This window comes from Myotis brandtii, unplaced genomic scaffold, assembly GCF_000412655.1.
Source record: "Myotis brandtii unplaced genomic scaffold, ASM41265v1 scaffold32, whole genome shotgun sequence".
NCBI lineage: Eukaryota > Metazoa > Chordata > Mammalia > Chiroptera > Vespertilionidae > Myotis > Myotis brandtii.
The window spans coordinates 4,568,844-4,589,935 of NW_005362269.1; the positions used below are offsets into that span (position 1 = coordinate 4,568,844).

General features: G+C 49.0%; 1 protein-coding gene across 4 annotated transcripts in view; it reads left to right on the forward strand.

The window, feature by feature from the left end:
- Nucleotides 1-21,092, forward strand: part of LARP1 (La ribonucleoprotein domain family, member 1) — a 78,090-nt gene that overhangs the window by 43,083 nt on the left and 13,915 nt on the right. For 2 of the 4 annotated variants that reach the window (XM_005870521.2, XM_014543142.1), the window contains exons 3-8: nucleotides 17,343-17,404; nucleotides 17,685-17,750; nucleotides 18,666-18,840; nucleotides 19,702-19,830; nucleotides 19,908-20,114; nucleotides 20,214-20,376. In XM_005870521.2, the coding sequence (XP_005870583.2) occupies nucleotides 17,343-17,404; nucleotides 17,685-17,750; nucleotides 18,666-18,840; nucleotides 19,702-19,830; nucleotides 19,908-20,114; nucleotides 20,214-20,376 (802 nt within the window). The remainder of the gene's footprint in view (nucleotides 1-17,342; nucleotides 17,405-17,684; nucleotides 17,751-18,665; nucleotides 18,841-19,701; nucleotides 19,831-19,907; nucleotides 20,115-20,213; nucleotides 20,377-21,092) is intronic. The other 2 variants (XM_014543141.1, XM_014543140.1) reach the window with 2 other exon arrangements.

Genomic DNA, 21,092 nt, shown 5'->3' on the forward strand with positions numbered 1-21,092 from the left:
GAGGCTTTTGGAGGCCAGCTTAGGAAGTTTGTGTCCTGTTCTGAAAACAGTGAGAGAGGTGGCATGATCTTGTTTCTTCAGGATTACTCTGTTCTGTTGAGATTGGACTGGGGTCAGGGCAGCAGGAGGACAGGTTGGAAACGGGGACCTCATTGGAGGCTTCTGCAGTAGTCCAGGAAAGAGATGAAAGGAATGGATAATGGCATAGTGACTTGGGTCTGATTTTTTTTTTTTTAAAGCTTTTTCCCCCCTGAGGCTAGGCCACTTGAAGAGGAAGTGTTCTGGTTGCTATTTCTTAATTCCTCTCTCCTTAAACTGTCCAGAAGCTTAGTTTGTCGAACTGTGCCCATTAATCAGAAGGGTGGCCTGAGGCAGGCAGATGTTTATTCTCCAGGTTCTCGGTCTCTTGGCCCCAGAGCTAAGGAAGTTGGTGTTTCCTTGCCTAGACCAACTTCCCCTGGCCTGTCCCAGGCTCCATGCCCCAGCCTGGAGGTGGAGTGAGGTGATGAGTGAATAGCATGGGGGCACCAGCAGGAGCTGGAGCAAGGATGGTGGAACCTGGGCGTGAATAATGAGCCTGACCTGGCCTTTTTATGTCATAGTTTTCTATTCCTGACTTCTTGTCAGAAAGTGTGCTGGCTTTTTTATTTCAAGTAAGATATTCAGGGTGGGCAGGATGGGGGACTGAGTGGTCAGAGCAAGCTGCCTGAGATGAAAGTGTAGGGATCCAAATTCTGATTTCAGCTCCGCTCTCTCATTTCTTCTGACTGGGTCTTCATTTTTCATAACTTGTGTGATCCTGGGTGCAGTTGCTCATCCAGGAGTTCAGAGAGGTTCAGTAATTTGCTCAAGGCTGAGCAGTAGTTGGTAAGTAGCTGGGATTCCAGCCAATAGCAGGCTGCCTCTAGAATTCCTGCCTTACTTGTCATCTGGCTTTGCGTTCTCCCAGACTACAGAAATATACAAACCCCAACCAGAAAAGTCCCTCACAAACCTTTCGACAGCAGGAATCTCTGGGCCCCCAGTGGCCCAGCCTGGAGGTCCCAGCTCTGGTCCTTTGACCATTCTGAGTGGGTATGAGCCAGGCCCTGGCCTCTCTTCCCCCAGAAATGTTCGTTCCTCTTCACCTCTGTCAGGCCCTTGCAGCCTGTTGGAAAGAGCCATGCTGACCTTGTGATTTCTCAGGCATGGCCTCCAGGCCAATGTGAGGGGGTTAGGAGGGTGGCTCTGGGTTACCAAAGCAGGGTGGGAAACACTACTGTGTGTTGGGCCTTTTAACTTCTTGTGAAGGGGAAATCTTTTCAACTTACTAAAACAACACCAATTTATTGTAGAAGATGTCCAAATATGTTTTAGCAAAGAGAACAAATCTCTATAATCTGTCCCACCAACTACCATTAATACTGTGAAGCAACCATATCCTTTTAGACCAGTGCTGCGTAATAGAAATACAGTGCAAGCCACGTGTATAATCTTATTTTTTGGTAGCCATATTTTAAAAAGTAAAGACAGGTGAAATCCATTTACATATAACCCAAGATACTGTTTCAACATATAATAAAAAAAAATTACTAGTGAAATCCTATATAATAAAAGGCTAATATGCAAATTGTCCCCACTGGTGAGTTCAACCAACTGGGTATTAGATGTGCACTGACCACCAGAGGGCGGCGCGGAACATGCGGGTGTTGGTGATGCAGCGCTGGCAGCGGGCGGTAGTGGAGGCACTGCTGGCCCCAATGGGCCCCGATGAGAGTGGGACTGTGGTGGGATGGTGGAGCAGGTGAGCGGGCAGCCAAGGCGGGTGCGAGCAGGGGCCTCAATGGCCCCACCAGTTGCCCCACAGAGGGTGATTGGAGGTGGTGACAGGGGGCAGGGCCTGCGAGTGGGCAGCGCCAGGCCAAGGTGGGTGTGAGCAAGGGCCCCTATCGCCCTGCCGGTTGCCCCACAGATAGGCCCTGATCACCAGCCAGGCCTAGGGACCCTATACATGCATGAATTTTGTGCACCGGGCCTCTAGTATTTTATATTCTTTGTAATAAGTCTTTAAAATCTAGTGTCTTTTAAACTTAAAGCACTTCTCAGTTCGGACTAGCCACATTACAAGTGCTCAGTATCCACATGTGCTAGTGACTACTGTATTAGCACATTTCTAGAATGTGCGTGTGTGCATACACACACATGTATATGTACACACATATTTTTTAAATATGGGATCATACTTTGTGAGCTATATATTTTTTTCCCTGCTTAGAAACATGCTGCCCAGCCAGAATGGCTCGGTTGGTTGAACATAGTCTCATACACCAAAAGGTTGCTGGTTCAATTCCCAGTCAGGGCACATACCCTGGATTGCAGGTTTGATCCCTAATTGGAAAACATATGGAAAGGACCAAGCAATGTTTCTTCTCTCCTTTCCTCTCTCTACATAAGCATGTCCTCAGGTGAGGATTAAAAACAGGAGGAAAAGAAACACAGGCTTCCAAAGGCACTTATCTTGTAACCCTTAAAGCAGCCTTGGGGGAAAAAGTAGTGCTTTCCTGAGAAAGATTAAGGAGCTGGCCAGTGCTACTTTACAGGGAGTGCAGGCATGCACACCCCAGCTCTGCTGCCTGTGAGGACTCTGCTCCTTCACTCCCTCTTGCAGGCTCTTGTTGATCTGAGACCACTGAGCCCAGTCCAGAATTCACATGTCCCATGTGCCCATGCCCCCACATGCACCACTTTGCTGAGGGAAGCAGGCCCACCTTGGGAAAGCTCCTGACAGAGGCTGCCATCCTGGGGTGCAGTGTTTAAAACAAGCACTCCTCTCCTGATGCCCAGCTCAGTGCCCTTCCCATCACATTCAGCTGCCTTCCAAGAGCTTACTCTTGGGTTTGCAAGTAGCCAAGGTACAAAGAAGAAACCAGTGGAGGTGGGCAAAGGCCTCCACATGGGTTTGTCCTGGGTTGCTCCTAAGTCCACCAGACGTTCTGGTAGAGGCTTGCCAGCAGTGGGGAAAAAGACCAGCTGGACCAGCATGGTTGCAGAAAGGGACATGGGTTGGCCTGGGTGAGGTTGGGACTAAAAATCTCTAAATGATAGTTTGTCCAACAGTCCTGCCCCCTGGTGCAGGGACACATGCACTTTACACCAGGGCACTTTTGTGGCAAGAACCTCATTCCTTAGCAGGTCTGAGATTTGTGGGAGCCTGGCTTCACCACCCCACCCTCCACCCAAATCTGCGCCTTAGTTTTTCAGCCTGTAAAATAGAGTTACCTTCTAGGTATCACTAGCTTGCTGCTGCCTAAACCCTGCCCCTTCATATGAGGGCTGAGGATGAACAGCAGACCTTGAAATTAGCCTTCAGGTACTGAGGGCCGGCTCACTGATGGTTGGGGTTTTGAAGACTGGTGGATCCGGGGTAGGTGGTCTTCCCTCCAGTCACTGCAGCACCCAGCAGAACAGTTTCCACACTCTGGGAGGGGCCTGCTCCCGGAACAAGAAGGTGACTTGGTTTTTGCACTTTTGCCCTGAGGTGGGACATTTGTCCCAGATGGTGGGGGGACCTGAGGATTCTCAGACACCATCCTTTGATTTTTTTTTCCCCTGGGGTCTAATCTTATTCATCAAGCCCTTGGGTTGAAAGAGTTGGTACTACCTTTGGGATAACCCTCAGAACTTAAGTAGAGTTTACAAAAACACTTCTTTATTCATATCTCACTAGAGCCCTTGAGGTGGGTAGTAGTAGGCTCCCTTTTGTGGAGAAAGTTCTTCTCCATAGGCTTATGGAGATTAAGGGAGCTGCCCACTTCTCTCCCCACCTCCCCTTTTAAAGCATAACTAAGAAGAGAAAAAGTCAGAGTAAAAAGATAAGCATCAGTCTTTCTATTAGGTAGGATATTGCAAGGGAGGCACTTAGCATAGTGACAAATAATACTAAGGGCTCAGTAGTAGCTTCATAAACTTTTCAAAAAGATATTTGACTCTGTTGGCCTTTCTCTTCAGGACACAGCAGTTTGTCCATTGCATGGGAGGCCCTCTTGCCGAGCATGGGAAAAGGGGTATGAGGAGAACATTGGCAGCTTGGGAATGCCAGGCTGCAAAAGTTCCCCATTGGCTGCAGCTTGGCATGTAACTGCTCTAGGATATTCTCTGACATTCCAGGCTTTCTGGACCCTCCTGGCTTGAATCATCACTGGCATTTCCCCTTTGAGGTGGCAGCTCCTGAGATCCACCAGAATCCAAAGGAGCTTTGGAAGCCATCTGGTTGCTTCTCATTTTATAGGAAACTGAGATCGTCTCTTAGCCAAAGTCTCCCAAGTGGCATCAGGGCAGACCCATTGTTGCTCCTGGTCCTCTAGACACAAGCCTTCAGCTCTCTTCCCCCTGGCCTTTGGGTTGCAGGTGGCCCTAGCATTATCTTTGAAACTAGAGGCCTAGTGAACGAAATTTGTGCACTGGGGTGGGAGGAGGGGTGTCCCTCAGCCCCACCTGTGCCCTCTTGCAGTCCGGGAGCCCTCAGGGGATGTCTGACTGACAGCTTAGGCAGGGAGCAGGTCTAAGCCAGCAGTTGGACATCTTTAGTGCTGCTGCTGCAGAGGTGGGAGAGGCTCCTGCCACTACCGCTGCGCTCGCCAGCCATGAGCCAGCTCAGGGCTTCTGGCTGAGCAGTGCTCCCCCTGAGGGAGTGCACTGACCACCAGAGGGCAGGCACCCGGGACCCGGGCTTCCCAGCTTCGGCCAGAATGATGTTGGTCTAATTAGCATATTATGCTTTTATTATTATAGATTATTATAGATATTCAGTGCTTTGATTCCTGGCTCTACTTGCCCTTCTTCCCTTGTGCTGAGTGGTGTTACCCCCAGCTGGCAGGTGAGCTGATGGGCTCAGAGAAGTGGATTCTGGTGCCAGTGGCTACTCTGTAGGGAGTGTAGGCTTGAGCTGGAGCCCCTTGGGGACCTAAAGAACCTAGTGTTTGTCTACTGCAGAGCTGAGAGGCCTAGGGTAGTCTGGGATTTCATTTTGTGCCCTTTGGCTAGTCATTTAGCCTCTGAGTCTCCTCTAGAACTGGAATAGCCTTTGTAAAGATTAAAAAACCTAATGCACCAAAGCCCACAGCAGGAGGCCTGACAAATGCTTAGTAAGTGTAACTATTCTTTTTTTTTTTTTAAGGGGAATGATGATTTTTATTTTTTAAAATATATTTTATTGATTTTTTTTACAGAGAGGAAGGGAGAGGGATAGAGAGTTAGAAACATCGATGAGAGAGAAACATCGATCAGCTGCCTCCTGCACACTCCCTACTGGGGATGTGCCCGCAACCAAGGTACATGCCCTTGACCAGATTCGAACCTGGGACCCTTGAGTCCGTAGGCTGACGCTCTATCCACTGAGCCAAACCGGTTAGGGCAAGTGTAACTATTCTTATTTAAGGGACCCAGACATCAGAGCACTGGGTGAGCAAAAAGGCCTAGGGGTAAGAGTAGAGGCTCTTTGGCTATAAGGAGGAGGCAGACAGACAGTCTCGCCAGAGCCTTCATTCTTCTCCCTCTGGTATTGCCATAGTTTGGAGCTTGAAACAACCCTGAGCCCATCCCAGACCTATCCTTTGTGACCTCATAGCTATCAAGACACTCAGCTAGTGGCTTCTTGACCTGACCAGTATTGGTTCCTGATGCTGGAGATTGGACTAGGGGTAAATGGAAGGGATGTGCTCTTCATGCACTCTTCCTGGCTGCTCTTTGTGTGTGTGATGGAAGCACTCCTGCTCTTGTGGGCCTGGTAATTCCTGCCTCTAAGCAGGGGGACTGGAGACCAGGTTCCTTCCTGGTGGTCTCACTCATTGTCAGCTCAGTTCTCAAACATCAATTGGTATCAGCATTGCACAGGAATCTTGTTAAAGCCGCGGATAATCTAACTCTGCCCCTCTCCCCAACCTGATTTCTGGAGCGTGGGGGAAGACAGGAATCTGCATTTTAACCAAGGCTGCCCCTCCCCCCATAACCCCCCACTCCCACCCCCAGGTGTCCTTAGATTGCAGAAGTATGGTATTGCAAGCCTGCAGCTCACCAATCTGGGTTTTCACAGCTGTGAAGTGAGGAGTTTTGTTTTATATCAACTTCTGCACAGGAACTCTAGCTGAGTGGGAGATGAAGTGGCAAAGGGGCTTGGGCTCTGCCACTTATTTCTCTTTTCAAGAAACTATTAAATATTTAATACAAAAGAACATAGTGTGAAGAAAAAGATTAAAATGAGAATCTATGCATCCACTACCAGTGTAAGAAGTGCAGCCTAGAAAGCTGGCTTCATCTGAAGTTGTGGTTCGAGTGATCAATGAGCATGAGATGACAGGTGCCCTCTGCCCTGACCACAGGCCTCTGAATGAAGAAACTGAAGACACCCTGATGGGAATTTTTGCCCAGCTCCCACTGCAAGGGCTGTAGGTTCTGCGCCAGGACTGGCACCCCTGTTTGAGACTCCTTCTACTTACTACCCCACTGTCAGGGAGCATGGGGCGATGGCCCTTCTTTCTTATAGTAGCCAGATTTAGCAAATGATACAGGATGCATAAACTGAATAATAATATAAGGTATCCCAAATATTTCATGGGACATACTTATTTTTAATAAGTTATTGCTGTTTATCTGAAATTTATAATTGGATGTCCCTAGTTATTTGCTATGATTGTAGTTCTCCTTTTATTTATTTTTAGCATCAGGTTCAAGTGTTGCCTCAAAGAAGACAAAAAGAATACTATCATACATTTATGCTAGTTCTGTGTTTAACTATGATTTAATTTAAGCTGCTTAAATCCTATGCGCAAGCAGCTATCTTGAACCCCTTTCATAATTTCAGAAAACCAGAGTCTGACTCTTCTAAGAACGTCCATGTAAGGTGCCTTTTTGCTTCCTCACAAACCTGCTTGCTTGGCCTTTATCCTGTGTGGCCTATTTGGTGCCTACATGAACGGTGGCTCATATTTGACCATCTCACCAGCCTTGTGAGTTACTTATTTGATGGTGGCTAGTATTAAGAAGTTCTTCGAGTGTACTTCAAAGTACATGCTGTTAAACTGTCCTGTCCTGCTTCTTAGCCCAGCAGCCTTGTAAAATGGTGGTGAGGTGGGTTTGGGGCAGGGGTCAGACCCCCCCTCTACATTCGCTAAAGGAGAACGGTGTGAAATAGGGTACCTGCTGCCTTCTGCGAGCAGGGTTAGGAGTCTGCAGATGGGGCAGCTCCTGTCTCCACATCCGTAATGTCCAGGGCTCTGCTCCTTCCCCGTTGGGATGTAGCATGTGGCACTGAATCAGGGGCTTCTGGAGAGCCAGGCCAGCCTGGGTGGCCTGGATTTAGGGAACTAGTCTCTGCCCAAGACTCTAGCTCCCCATCTGCTTCTGGGCACCGGCAAGTTTTTGGTAACCAAGTGTCCCTGGCTTGCAGGGCTGGAGTTGATAGAGATTGTTCATTTCAGAGAGCAAGAAACGGTTAGCGAGAGTACCCCACTGCCACACATTGGATAGATGGCTAGTCAGGCCTGCTTACACCGGGTCTTCCAGAGAGCTGAGGTCCGGCCTTCCCTGGAGAAGTCTGAAGAAGTCAAGTTGGGGGTGAAAGTGGGGCCTGCTCCCCAGATATACTTCACCCAGAACACCCCTCCTTTTCTGTCATGTATTCCAGTTCCATGTGAGAAGTCAGGTGTTTTTTTTTAATATATATTTGTTATTGATTTTTTTAAAACTTTTATTTCAGAGAAGGAGAGAGAGATGGAAACATCAGTGATGAGGGAGAATTTTTGATAGGCTGCCTCCTGCACGCCCCCTACTGGGAATCGAACCCAGGACTCTTCAGTCCACAGGCCGATTATCTACCGAGCCAAACCACCTAGGGCGAGAAGTCAGTTTTCTTAAAAACAGGGGGGCAGCCTGGCTGGTGTGGCTAAGAGGTTGACCTATGAACCAGGAGGTCACGGTTAGGTTCCTGGTCAGGTCACATGCCAGGGTTGTGGGCTTGAGCCCCTATAGGGGGGGTGCACAGGAGCTCTGGGAAGTAGAGGTCATACAACACAGCAAGAGGACTACCTGATCAATGATTCTCTCTCATCATTGACGTTTCTTTCTCCCTCTTCCTTCCTCTCTGAAATCAATAAAAATATATTTCAAAAACAAAAAAGCAGAGGGGCAGCTCCTTTACTGCTTGGGTCCCCGAGGCCCTGCCCCAAGCGCTATGCATGGGTGCAGTGGTGCACAGAATGTATTTGTTGAGGGGGAATTGGCTTTCCTACCTGTGGGAAAGCTCTGGATCTGGAGGCAAGAACTCGATGTTGAGTGCCAGCTTCACAAAAATTCACAGGTCACTTTGGGCACAGCCTGGCCCTTCCTGGGCCTCAGTTTTCCTGTCCAAACGTAATAATCCAGAGTAATTTCTTGAATCTAGAAGCCTCTTCCAGCAGAGAATGCCCTACATATAGGTCAATAAAAATGAGGTTGCATTACCTGAGGCGGTGGGTGATCACTAGGAAGAGCGGAAAACCAGTTTAAGGGCATCGGCCTCCTGCATCAGAATAATGAGGTTGGGAGGGCAGCAGAACGTTGCATGTGCCTTGGAACCTTCCTGAGAGACTGGTTCCTGAAGTCAGGGCTCAGCCGCCTGATGACTGGCCTGTCCCTCAGGCCTTCCTAGAGTAGTGGTTGCCAACTGGTGGTCTGTGAGGTCCAAAAGGTTGGTGACCGCTGACCTAGAGAGCCCACAGGCTGAATATGGTATGTAGAAGGGTTTTTTCAATGATAATTTGTTGACAGCATTTAGAAAGCAGGAAATTTCTCGTTGATACCTACTTCGTTTTTCTATTTTTCTTGAAAACTCAGAATCTCTGGCAACACTAAGCCTATGTTTGAGGGTGGTGCCTGTGCTTCCCAGCCCCGCGGTGTCGGCCAGCCTTGTGATTTATGGTCTGGTCTGGGACCTCTGGGTAGTCCTTGTGCTGTGTTGTATGACCTCTACTTCCCAGAGCTGCCCCCTGGTGTTTGGATTGAAGCACACTGGTTCCAACTCAGGACAGAGCTTAGGTCTGGGCTCCAAAGGGGATTACAGCTGCCACGCTGCTCTGTCATGATATAATGAGGTAAATAACCTTCCTTCCCAGAAGAGAATTTTCTGGGAAGTTGAGGAGCACCCATACCTATGTAAAGTCCTTCATTCAGTAAATATTTACTGTGGGCCTGCCATGCACAGGCTGCAGTCCTGGATTCCAGGGGCCAGTGGGCAGGCAGAAAAGATCCCTACCCTATGGAATTCCCAGTCATTCTCACCGAGGCATGGTACAACCTGGTCAAGTCCAGGGTTGGGGGCATGCTGTACCTGGGTTTCTAACGCCAGCTCTGCTACTTACTAGCCTGGTGACCTTGAGCAAGGCAGATAGCCTATCTTCTGAGCCTCAGTTTCCTCATCTGTAATCTGGGAATCATCATCACACCTACTTCCTTGAGTTGTGGTGGAAAAATAACTGAGCTACTGCATGTAAAGAGCTTTGGCACCTTGCTGGGACCTAGTATGTGCTCAGTAATTGATTAGTGGGTTAGGATACACACAAATGCAACTATTTTGGGATGGTGAGTGCTCTGAAGACCCCAAATTATGGGCTGAATTGGAACTTGATTTAGAGTTGCCAGGAGGGCAGCACTTACATTGAACAGTCAGGGAGGACCTCGTTGGCAGGTTTACCCTGCAATCTGTGAATAATGTCACAAGGAATGTATATATACTGTGTGACCTTGGGCAAGTCCCTTCCCTCGGTTTCATTTTCTTAGCTAGAATAATAGTGGGTTTTATTTTAGGGCATTTTAGTGAAATGACACATAGAAAGCAACTTAGGCCAGTTTTTGATACATTCAGCACTCAGTAAAAGGTGGTTATTATTACTCTTCTAAACAGAACCAAAGATGCTGTTTGGAAAGTCTGGGGTAGGGAGCTGGCACTTGGAGGCCAGGGACTTCACTGGCTGCTGATACTTTTCAGCTGTGGTGACAGTTAGCATTTGCATAGGACTTTAGGGACTGGTACCAGCAGTGAGGGTGATCACAGCCATCTGAGGGCAGCAGGGTCTATGTCTGCAGGGAGAGAGTGGACACCAGGCTGCTTGGGTCACCAGGGGCTAAAGATAGTTGACTGGAGCTGGTCCTGGGCCTAGCTGTGTGGCATCATGTGACTGGAGCCCTGCCCCTCCTCCCAAGTCTAGAGGCATAGGCTCTGCAGTCCTGGGCTGGCTGCTGGTCCTTTTGAGTGGAGCCTCAAGATGGTCTGACCTTCTGAAGGTTTCTCTCCCTCTCTCTGTCCATCCCTCCCCACAAGAGCACCCTTCAGCCCCCTCCTGTGTTTCATCTGCAGGTCTGGGGGGAATTTGTGGAGGGAGGGCTGGGCAGAGAGAGGCCTCGGAGGACTGGTGGCAACAGCAACTGCAGCGGGAGAACTGGTGGTCAAGGTGAGGAGGGTTAACCCGACATTCCTTTTGCTCTGTAGTAGAATGTTCCTGCTTAGGGTCAGTGGGGATGGGATGAAAGGCCTGTGGTCTCCGAGCTCCTCCTTTGTGACTCCACCCCATTCCCAGGCTGGATGACAGCTGAGAATACACCTGGCTTTTCAGATTCTGCCCTAGGCTGTCTGGAATGGAGCAAAAGGGTGAGGTCTGTAACCCAGACTTCCTTTCCTTGCCTACCTCAACCTCCCCTTGATGGTTCCACTGCCTTCCACAATCAGAGTCTGGACTGCAGCTCAGGCAGAGGGTGGAGGCACAGTCCATGTCAGGTGAGCTGGAAGCGATGCCCCTTTCCTCCCAGGGCTCCTGGGGTGCCAGAAGTAGGGACTTCAGCTGGGTATGCTTGGTGACGGTGTCCCTTGTCCTCTCTGGGTAGGGGAGAAGAGGATTGTCAGGTTGCTAGCATTCGGTCCTGAGTGTCACTTGCCCTGTTCTGTGACGTTAGGTTTCTCTGCACTGGGCCTTGGTTTTCCCCAGTGTGTAGAATGATACCTCTGCAGCCTGCCATTGAGTGCCTGCCCTGTTGGCCACTCTGAGGAGGTAACTTGGACCCTTCTCCTCTCTGTTAAGAGCACAGGTTTTACAGTCAGACTGCTTGGCTTCAAATCCTGTTCTACTGCTTGCTGGCTGTGATCTTGGCAAAAGAACCCTTACACCATGTGCCTTGGTTTCCTTGTTTGTAAAATGAGACCAATTAGAGGAACTAACTCAGTGTTAGAACAGGCATGGCATCTGGTAAGTGGTCAGTACATATTATCTGCACTTGTTAATGTTATCACAACCACAGCTTGTTGCTAGCATCTCTGCTGCTTTGGTGAGAAGTCTCAGTGGTTGAGATCTTGCCTTCTCTCTCCTCATACCTCTAGACCTAATATTACCACCTTTTGTTCAGTTGAGGAAGGTGAGGCTCAGGCAGGGGGTGGTAGATAGTATCCCCGGGTGATAAAATTGATGAATGGAGTCTGGCCAGGACCCAGCATTGATGATAGGTGATCTGAGTTAAGGCAGGTCTGGGGCCTGGTTCTAGCATTGCCTAGGATACTTCAGCCTGGGCAGGGCTCTCTGCTGAAGACGGGGGTTGGGGGGAGGACCATAGCCTCAGGAATTGGCCCTTGGAACCAAAGCCCTTGTTCTTCTCTGGTATGAGATGGGGTAGCTTAGAAGAGTGTGTGAACTTGCCGTTCTTTAAACAACTACATATCAGCTGTGTTGCCAGGCCCTGAGCTAGACACTGGGATTACTGCTGGGAAAGCAGCCTAGTTCCTGCCTTCAAGGATCGCATGGTGGGGGCAGGGTGGGGTTAGGTCTGTAACCAGGCAGTGAACACTTAAAGAAAAGCTGTGAGAGCGCCTTGCAAGGGCACTTGGGGGTCTGCAAGGGCCCTGAGGTCTCCCTCCAAGGAGGTCGACCGAATGGCCAGGGATAGGGCAGCAGGTGAGTGAGTGTGAACTCAAGCAAAGCCTAACAAATTACCTGCTCCCCAATGTATAAGCTTTTTGTTTTTGCAATCGGGGTAAACTCCGCCTCTTCAGATGCCAATCTCCAGGAGATTGGTGCCAGCCCCAAAATAAACCTTTGGCCTTCTCTGTTCCCCTGGCAGTAAGGCCTGAAATCTAGTAGTCCTCTCGGGCCACCACTCTCAGTCCTACATGCTTTCTCCTTAGCCCAGACCTGTCTCACCTTTCACCCACACTTGGTCCCTCATTTTCAGTTCCAGCTTCTCCCTCTTGGCAATTCTTACCACAATCTGATTGATGAGTTTGATTCTCCTATGTACCTCTCTCCCGAAAAACCTTCACTAATTTCCCCTTGGTTGACCAACTTCTTGCTCCTTAGGAAACTTCCTAGATCTGGCCCCTCTGGGTAGTTTTTATTTCAAAAGGTCAGCTTTAAGGATCTTTCTGGAACAAGGCAATGTAGGAGACATTTTGTCTTTCTATCTGGCTTTGTAACAGGTGTTAATGGGTTTAGCCCCGTTGTAGACTGAAAGAGACTATTTGAGGCTCTCTATTCCTCTTCTGTGCTGAGTAAAAAATTGAGTGACTATATTTCAACTGAAACGGAACTCTAGGCCTTCCCTATGCTCTTCCTTCCTCTCTAGCATGGCAGAGGTTTCTGCCAAAGCCTCCCTGGGGACTTGTGGTACTTTCCCCTTATTTCTTCCCTCTTTCCTGGGGAAATCTGCCCTGGAGCCCAGCCTGTGTCTGGAGGACAGTATCTGGAAGAAGAGCCAGGTTTGGGAGGGGGCTCATTTGTAATCTGAATCAGTGAATTGAGCCAAGAGTTTTTTCACACATGCTCTGATTCTTTTCATGTTGATTATTTTATGGTTTCTTTACTGATGAGGATAGGGATGGCTTGAAAATATTAAACTTCCTTTGTGCATTTAAATTTTAATTAGCATTTACATTTGACCCTTGAACAACATAGGTTTGAACTGCATGGGTCTACTTAGACATGGATTTTTTTTTTTATTTTTCAATAAATACCTGTACTGTTTTGACCTGCAGATGCAGAGGGCCAACTATATGCATTGATCTATGCCATCTATAATAATAAAGGCTTGATATGCTAATTAGACTGGACATCCTTCCAGATGACCTTCCAGACAAAGCCAGGGCTGCGAGGGAAGCCTGGGTCCTGGGTGCCAGAGGGAAGCCGGTGCCGGCAGCTGGGGGAAGGAAGGCCTACTCTTGCACTAATTTTGTGCATCGGGCCTCTAGTTTTATATAGGGGACTTGAGCAGCCATGGATTTTATCTGTGGGTGATGCGGGGTCGGGGTGTAGGTTCTAGAACCAATCCCCTGTGGACACTAGGGACAGCTAAGTTTTGGGGAAGTCAGAAGTCACGTGGATTTTCTACTGCACAGGGGTTTAAGAGTCAGCTGTATTTTTAGCATTTGCTGTGTGCTGGGCACTCTTACTGTGCTCTGCTCATTTAACTGTCACAGTGGCCCTATGAGATAATTAAGACTCCAGTTTTACAGAAGAGGAAACTGGAGTTGCAAGGGGCAGAGTATGCAGGAATTTTGACCCAAGTGCATCACATAACAAAGTCTGTGTGCTAAAGGACTGGCTGTCCTACTTTCCTGATCAGTTTTTGAATAATGGGGTGTCACAGACTTGAAAGTTGAGGTGTAGAAAGGCAGAATCTCAGTGGTTCGTGGTCAGCTACCCCACTTTGCTGGGAAGCTGCCCTCCGCTCCCACCACCTCTCTCATTAACCCCTCTCTGCCCAGCCGCATCTCCCACCTACCCTCTCGTTTCCTGTCATCCTGCATTAGCTTCAGTGGTTAGCTCCCCTCTTCTCACCACTCTCAATAATATTAGGTAAAAATAGTGACTCGGCTGTGCAGATACAGGATTGTCAAAAGTCTGCTGGTGCCACTCCCCTCCCCCCCGCTCCCACCACCTCTCTCATTAACCCCTCTCTGCCCAGCCGCATCTCCCACCTACCCTCTCGTTTCCTGTCATCCTGCATTAGCTTCAGTGGTTAGCTCCCCTCTTCTCACCACTCTCAATAATATTAGGTAAAAATAGTGACTCGGCTGTGCAGATACAGGATTGTCAAAAGTCTGCTGGTGCCACTCCCCTCCCCCAACTCCCCCTCCTCGGCCAGACTATGTGAGGATTCAGGAAGCCCTTGGACCCCCTGGAACTAGAGCAGTGGTCGGCAAACTCATTAGTCAACCGAGCCAAATATCAACAGTACTTCAAAATAGACTCGCCCACGTCGAAAACCGACTTCTGCGCATGGGCCACGAAGTTTCAGTCGCACTGTACGCATGCCCGCACATGGTATTTTGTGGAAGAGCCACACTCAAGGGGCCAAAGAGCCGCATGTGGCTCGCGAGCCGCAGTTTGCCGACCACGGAACTGGAGTCATGCTGGCTCCTGGCTGATATGGGCCTATGGGACAGAAAGCAGCTTTTGTCCTTTTCCAGGTATTCATTAGCTCCTGACTAACTTAGTCAAGGAGGAAGACACTCTGATGGCCTCTGTCTTCAGCTTCCTCCCCATGTAGAATGGAGTCCCCATGTAAGGCCCACCTCACCACACTTCTCCCTCGCTAACTGAGAACCTCTCCCTACCCTCAGTAGCCCTGTTTGCCAGGGAATACCAGGATAGTGCCCTAACATTGCACCAGGAAGGTTTGGGATCCTTTCTCCCACCAGTGGACACACAGGATTTCTGGTGAATTGAAGGAGCACTGGACAAAGGGGGTTGACTTCGAGTTGAGACTTCATCTCCCATCCTGGCTCTTCCTGGGGAAGCCCCTTCCCTTTTGGGGACCTCAGTTCCCTATCTGCATTAGAAACAGAGGGCATTAGAACTATGGTCCTTTTTGCTGCTCGAACATTTTACAACTGTTTTTTAGGCAGGCACAGGGAGGTGACTTTAGTGTTTCCTGAGCACTGACTGGGTCAGGGCGGCTGTGCAAGTTTCAGAATTCAGAGGTGGGAGGGAGGGGCTGGTGCATGTGCAAAGAATTGGTTTTCAGATTCCAGGCCCCATTGGGGACGCATGTGTGTTTGCCTGATAAAGGTAGGTAGGTGGCTGGGAGGCGACTCTGAAAGGGATGTGTCATTGAAGTCAGTAAGCCTAATCTTTTTTCCATCTTCCCGCAGGGCTGGACAACAGCTCATCTGAGCCTTTCTGGGTTTCCCTAGGCCCCACAGGATTTGAACAGATCTAGGAATAGTGTTTAAAGGCAGAAGTAGTTCTCTCTCCATAGTGTGCTTTTTTTGGTCTCTTATGGAACTTAGTTCCTCCTGGGGGCAGGGCAGCTTGAGAGCTAGTTGGGAGCAGTACAAGAGCAGGCCACTGTGGGTTTTGGGACAGAGGGACATTAGCTAGGGATGGAGCATTTTCAGCAAACTTCACACAAGACAAATTGAAGAATATTCCGTGTATGCCCACACTAACCACATTCCCTTGGTCAGCTTGGGATTGGTGGGGGAGTAGGGAATCAGTAGGGTTTTTCAGTGGCAGAAGGGCTCTCCCCTTAACTGGAGATTGAACTTTCACTATTTTACCATGTCCCTTTGTGATCTTGGTGAACAAAATAGCAGGCAGGGTGATCATAGGATCTGACTGCTCAATTTTGAAAGAGTTTTTATTAGAAGAAACGGACAATGACCTGAAAAACTTTGCCTTGCCTTTCCCCAGAAAGTCTTCAGGAATAACGCATCCACTGAACCTGATTCCCTCTTTCAACTTGTTAATGAACCTGATGTTGCAAGCCCTTGTTTTTCCTCCTGGTAGCATGCAAGGGGTATTGGGGCCAGGAGGAGGGAGTACCACCATGGCTCAGGTGTAATGATCCTGTAATGAAATGGCTGCCTCTGCCAGGGTCCTGGTTCGCAACAGCATAGTCAAGGCACTGGATGGTATTAGGCTTCTCTGGATCAACCCATGATTAGTAAGGAAATCAGTGTGGAGTAAGGAGCTTTCTGGGCCTAAGAGTTCCATCCTACAGGCACTGAGATTTCTGGCTCTCTATTCCCAGCACTGGGGCAGAGGGATGCTGTGGGCCTGGGTTTCATGGCTTCATGTCTCAGAGGTGTGTGGGGTGTCTTGAGGGGCCAGTGGCTCTGGTATGGAGTAGAAGCCAAGAATGCAGTGACTTCACAGTTAGAGTCAGGGAAGCACTCTCTCTACTAATAAAGGGAACATAGGTCTGAACAAGGAGTAGAACATTCCTTTTGAGACCAGCCTTGCAAATTTCTTTGCTCAGAGACTGGGGACAGTTCTTGCCCTGGCATGGCTAGCCAACAGTGGAGACAGAGTGATAGGAGAGAAGTGGGTGAGCAGTCCCGTGGGTCTGTCTGGGGGAGGAAGGGTTTAGAAACCCTTCAGAACTGTGTTGAGAAAACAAGTGTAGGAGTAGAAGGGACCAGGGCCACTTCCTTAACACACACACACACACACACACTTTATTTTTAAAAGCTCATGTCTGTCTTTTTTGAAACTGCTGGAGAATGCCAAACAAAAATAAATCACTAAACATACTACTTAACTCTGTAACTACTTATATGTCCTTCCAGAGTTTCTGCTATGTATGTGTGCATGTGCACATTTTTTGTTTTACCAAAATAGGATTGTAACTCTTCTCATTTATCATTTATCTCTTCATATCAGTAGAAATCATTGTCTTCCTAATGCCTATAAAAGTTGTTAAACTTTAATTGAGCCAGTTTCCTACTGTCAGACATGTAGTTTGTTTTCAGCGGTTTGCAGTTATAAACAGCACTGTGGAGGACATCTTTGTACATAACTCTAAACACTTGTCTAATTTGAATTATTAGGATAAATTCCTAAAGGTAGAACGATTAAGTCAAATGGGGTTTCACTTTTTCTTTGGGAACTTGGAAGGCAGATAGAATTTTTCCTGAATGGTTAACTCTCCTATTTGGCTAGAGCTCATCAAGGACCGAGTTCTGGCCCTGGTATGTGAGGGCTGAGAAAGAGGTCCCTGGACTTCTTGATTGCCCAGTTAGGATTTTTATCTCGCCTTCTCGTGATTACTAGCCCTGATCTGCTCACACACAGATTTCTAGAATGTTAAGAGGTATAGGGCTGTGAGAGCCTTCCCACTTCAAGAGTCAAGTTCCTGAGGTCTTGGCTGCTGATTGTCCTTATGAGCTCACTTTCCATGATTTCTTCAGAAAGGCTGGTAAAATTGTTAGGGTACGCGTCTTTTAACTCTCTATCATGTCTTCCTCCTTTGGGAGCCTACAGGTTGCTTGGTGGAGTGGGAGTGAGAAGCTGGTGGTGGCCCTCTCCCATAGGCTCTGCATAACCATTTCTCCCTTCTGGTTCCCACAGAACATTCTGCTCCGGCAAAGGTGGTGAGGGCAGCAGTTCCTAAACAGCGCAAAGGCAGCAAGGTAAGGAATAGGAGTAGGCAACCCAAGGAGACTTCCTGGGGGTGGGAGGTGGGGCGCTGGGGTGGCCTCTACCCTGTTCTAGTTGAGTGCTTCTGAGCTGCCAGGTAGTTCAGGATTCTCTCTAAATCGCAGGGGAACCCTTTCTGGGCCTCCAGTGTTGATGGTCCTAGTGGAAAGACTTATTTGGCCTCTGATCTCTGGATGGAGCTGTGTCTTGGGCGAGAGGTTGAAATGGCAGAGGCAGGGTCATCCCAGAGCCTTCATAGAATGTGCCTTGCAGGTTGGTGACTTTGGAGATGCAATCAACTGGCCCACACCTGGAGAGATAGCCCACAAGAGTGTGCAGGTGAGTCTGAGGAAAGGGATGGGTAGGATGGAGCTCTGTCTACATTTACACATTTGGCTTTTCAAGCTCTCAGAGCTTCAGGTCTTATCTTAAGAGGAATGGTTGGTACAATTTGGGCAACACTGAGCTATCCAAGAGTCATCATTTAAGCCCTGGCTGTGTATTATGGACTGCCAACTGCTGTCTATTCATCATTCAACTAACCCTCACGGTGACTCCAAAGTACGTGCTTTAATCATTCCCGTGTTCTAGATGAGACCATTAAGGCTGGGAGAGGTTAATTGGTACCCTTTGATGGCCAAGCATGAATTGGAAGTGAGGTGTGGTGCATTATTCCAGAACCTGTGTTCTCCATCACACTTGGGTTGCCAGAGAGTGGTTGGACATTGACCAGGTATTCACCTCTAGGGGACCTTTATAGCTCTCTTTAGTCTCAGCAGAGGAGGGGCTCCTGGTCAGTCCTCTCCTTCCCTGGCTTTCATTCTAGGCTGACGGTCTAGGTCCCTCCCTGATGGTGGCCGCTGGCCTTCAGTTTGCAGACAGGGTTAGTATTAACAGGCCGAGGGCCAGCATCTCCTCCATCCCACAAACTACCTGGATGTGGTCCTGTTGCAGGGAGTAAATAAACATTTGGCTTCTGTGAGTCCCAGCCCCTTTGTCCTAGAGGTTCTCTTTCGCTTAGACTTGAAGAAGCCAGAGAGACAGGTTGTCTCCCACCTCCTGCCTGTTTGACCACGCTTCCCAATAAAAGCATCAGGCGTGAAAACAGGACCTTTAGAATGCATCCAGCCCAACCTGCCATCGCATGCTCCAGCTACTTCTGCCCTGTCTTTCTAGTGATGGGGTTCCCTTCCATCCATCCTAAGAGACTTGCAGACTCACCACACCTCCCGGTTACTTTATTTCCTGCTGTAGCCACAGTCCCACAAGTCTCAGCCTGCCCGTAAGCTGCCACCCAAAAAGGACATGAAGGAACAGGAGAAAGGAGAAGGGAGCGATAGTAAGGAGAGCCCAAAAACCAAATCGGATGAATCAGGGGAGGAGAAGAATGGGGATGAGGACTGCCAGCGAGGGGGTCAGAAGAAGAAAGGTGAGTGACTTGGATTGGGGCTTGGGAGAAGGTGGCAGGGCAGCACTTTGAAGTGGCAGCGGAATTTCAGGGGCCCAAGGAGTCCTTAGGAGGCTGGCTGGTATAGGCTTCTGGGCCAGCAGTCTTCACTTCAGTCATCGGTCCGTCAGATCCTTCTCTTATTAAACAAGCATTTGGTAAGCCCTCTTCTGAGCAGTGGGGCTCTAGCAGTGCACAAGACAGGTGAGGCCCCTGCCTCAGTATTCCTTGTGTGTCTTAGTGTGTTGCTGTCCCGTGAAAGATTTCCTTTGCTCTGGCTGAAACTAAAGTTAGGGCATAAGTTCGGCTGCTCTAATAGAGATTCAAAGTAACAGTGATTAAACAAGACGAAAGTTTCTTTCACCTGACACCTCAGTGTAAGTAGGCCAGGCCCAGAATGGCAACTCCAATTCCTTTTTATCTTGCTGTGGTGTGTTGGCACTTCTCAGGACGGTTCACTATTACCCTCTCCAGCTAGCAGGAAGGGGAACGGGAAAAGTGTCTCCCTTTTAGGGACTCAACCTGGAATTGACTACTTTTACTGAGCTCTCCTAGCCAGAACTTTGGCACAAGTGTAAAGGAAGCCTGGAAAGTGCAGTCTTGATTCTGGGCAACCATGTGTCTGGCTCCAGAAGGGGGTTTCTCGAACCATGGAGAAATCGATGTTGAGAGTCACCCAGGAGTGTCCATCAAAGTGAGGTCCAGCATGGGAAAGGAATTTGCCCAAGGTCACCAGATTGTGATTCAGGCCTGAAGCCCTGGACAGGGGAAGAAAGTTGGGGGTAAGGATAGCTGGGAGGGACCTCCTCCAAGCCCTTCTCCTGTGCCTGTGCCGTCTTCCAGGGAACAAACACAAGTGGGTCCCCTTGCAAATAGACATGAAGCCTGAAGTGTCGAGAGAGAAACTGGTCTCGCGCCCTGCTCGCCCACCAGAGCCACGACACACACCTGCCAACCGTGGGGAGATCAAAGGTATGTGTCACTTACTATGGAGGGCCTGGTCTTGGTGGTCACCTTCAGGCCTGACCCAAAGCCCTCTCTCTTTACAGGGTCTGAGCCTGCCACCTACGTGTCTGTGCCTGTGGCCCCCCCCACCTCAGCCTGGCAACCAGAGACCAAACCGGAGCCTGCCTGGCCCGACCAGGATGAGACATCGAGTGTGAAGAGTGATGGGGCTGGTGGGGCACGGGCTTCCTTCCGCGGCCGTGGACGGGGGCGTGGTCGTGGCCGCGGACGTGGCCGGGGTGGCGTTCGAAGTACGTGAGGCCCCTTTGGGCTCCGGGATGTCCCAGGGATTGTGGCAGGGGCGGTTGGCTGGGATTGCCTATCCCTTATGGCACCAATTTTCCCTATAGCCCATTTTGACTACCAGTTCAGCTACCGAAAGTTTGATGGTGCAGAGGGTCCTCGAACCCCGAAGTATATGAACAACATCACCTACTACTTTGACAATGTCAGCAGCACTGAGCTGTACAGTGTGGACCAGGAGCTGCTCAAGGACTACATCAAGCGCCAGATGTGAGTGGATGGAGCCTTCTTTCTGGAGAGATGAGATGGGGAGGGTTTGGGGGCTGCCTGAGTTTGGCAGCTGGGCAGAGTAGGACTGGACAGGCCCTTCCTTCCGTTGCTGCCCTGGCTGGAGCTAAGAAAGATAATTTTCTCTCATCTCTTAAGCTAATTGTTCATAAAGTTACTGTTTAGTACAGGAGTGGTACCATATTTACCTTAAGAAAATTACAAATGGCCACTAACCAAATAGAGAAATGTTGAGACTACTTTCTCTATCCTTTTGTAATGGCTGTACTGCCGGAATGCTAGCAAACATTTATTAAGTCCTCACTATCGGTGAGGCTAAGTGCTTGACAGGCATTCTCTTATTTAAACCTGCAATTGTCAACTTAATTCCTCTGAGCTGGTTTTATCCCCATTTTATAGATGAGCAAACAGTCCCAGTACCTTGCCCAGTGTCTCAGTTAAGTAAGTGACAAGACACATAGTTGAATCCATTTCTGTCTGATTGTAAAACCTTTGCTCCTGGCCACTGCAGTGTATTGTCTCTTAGTTTAGTGAGGGAGCCATACAAGGAAATAGATCATGGCACATAGAATGTGATAGGTATTTCAGGAGCAGAGAAGAAGGGAGTTTGCCAGGCATGCAAAGGGACTGAAGGACAGAAGGAATGGTTTGGCGGAAGGTTAGGGAGCCAGGAGAGGATAACAACATTTCTTTCAGTT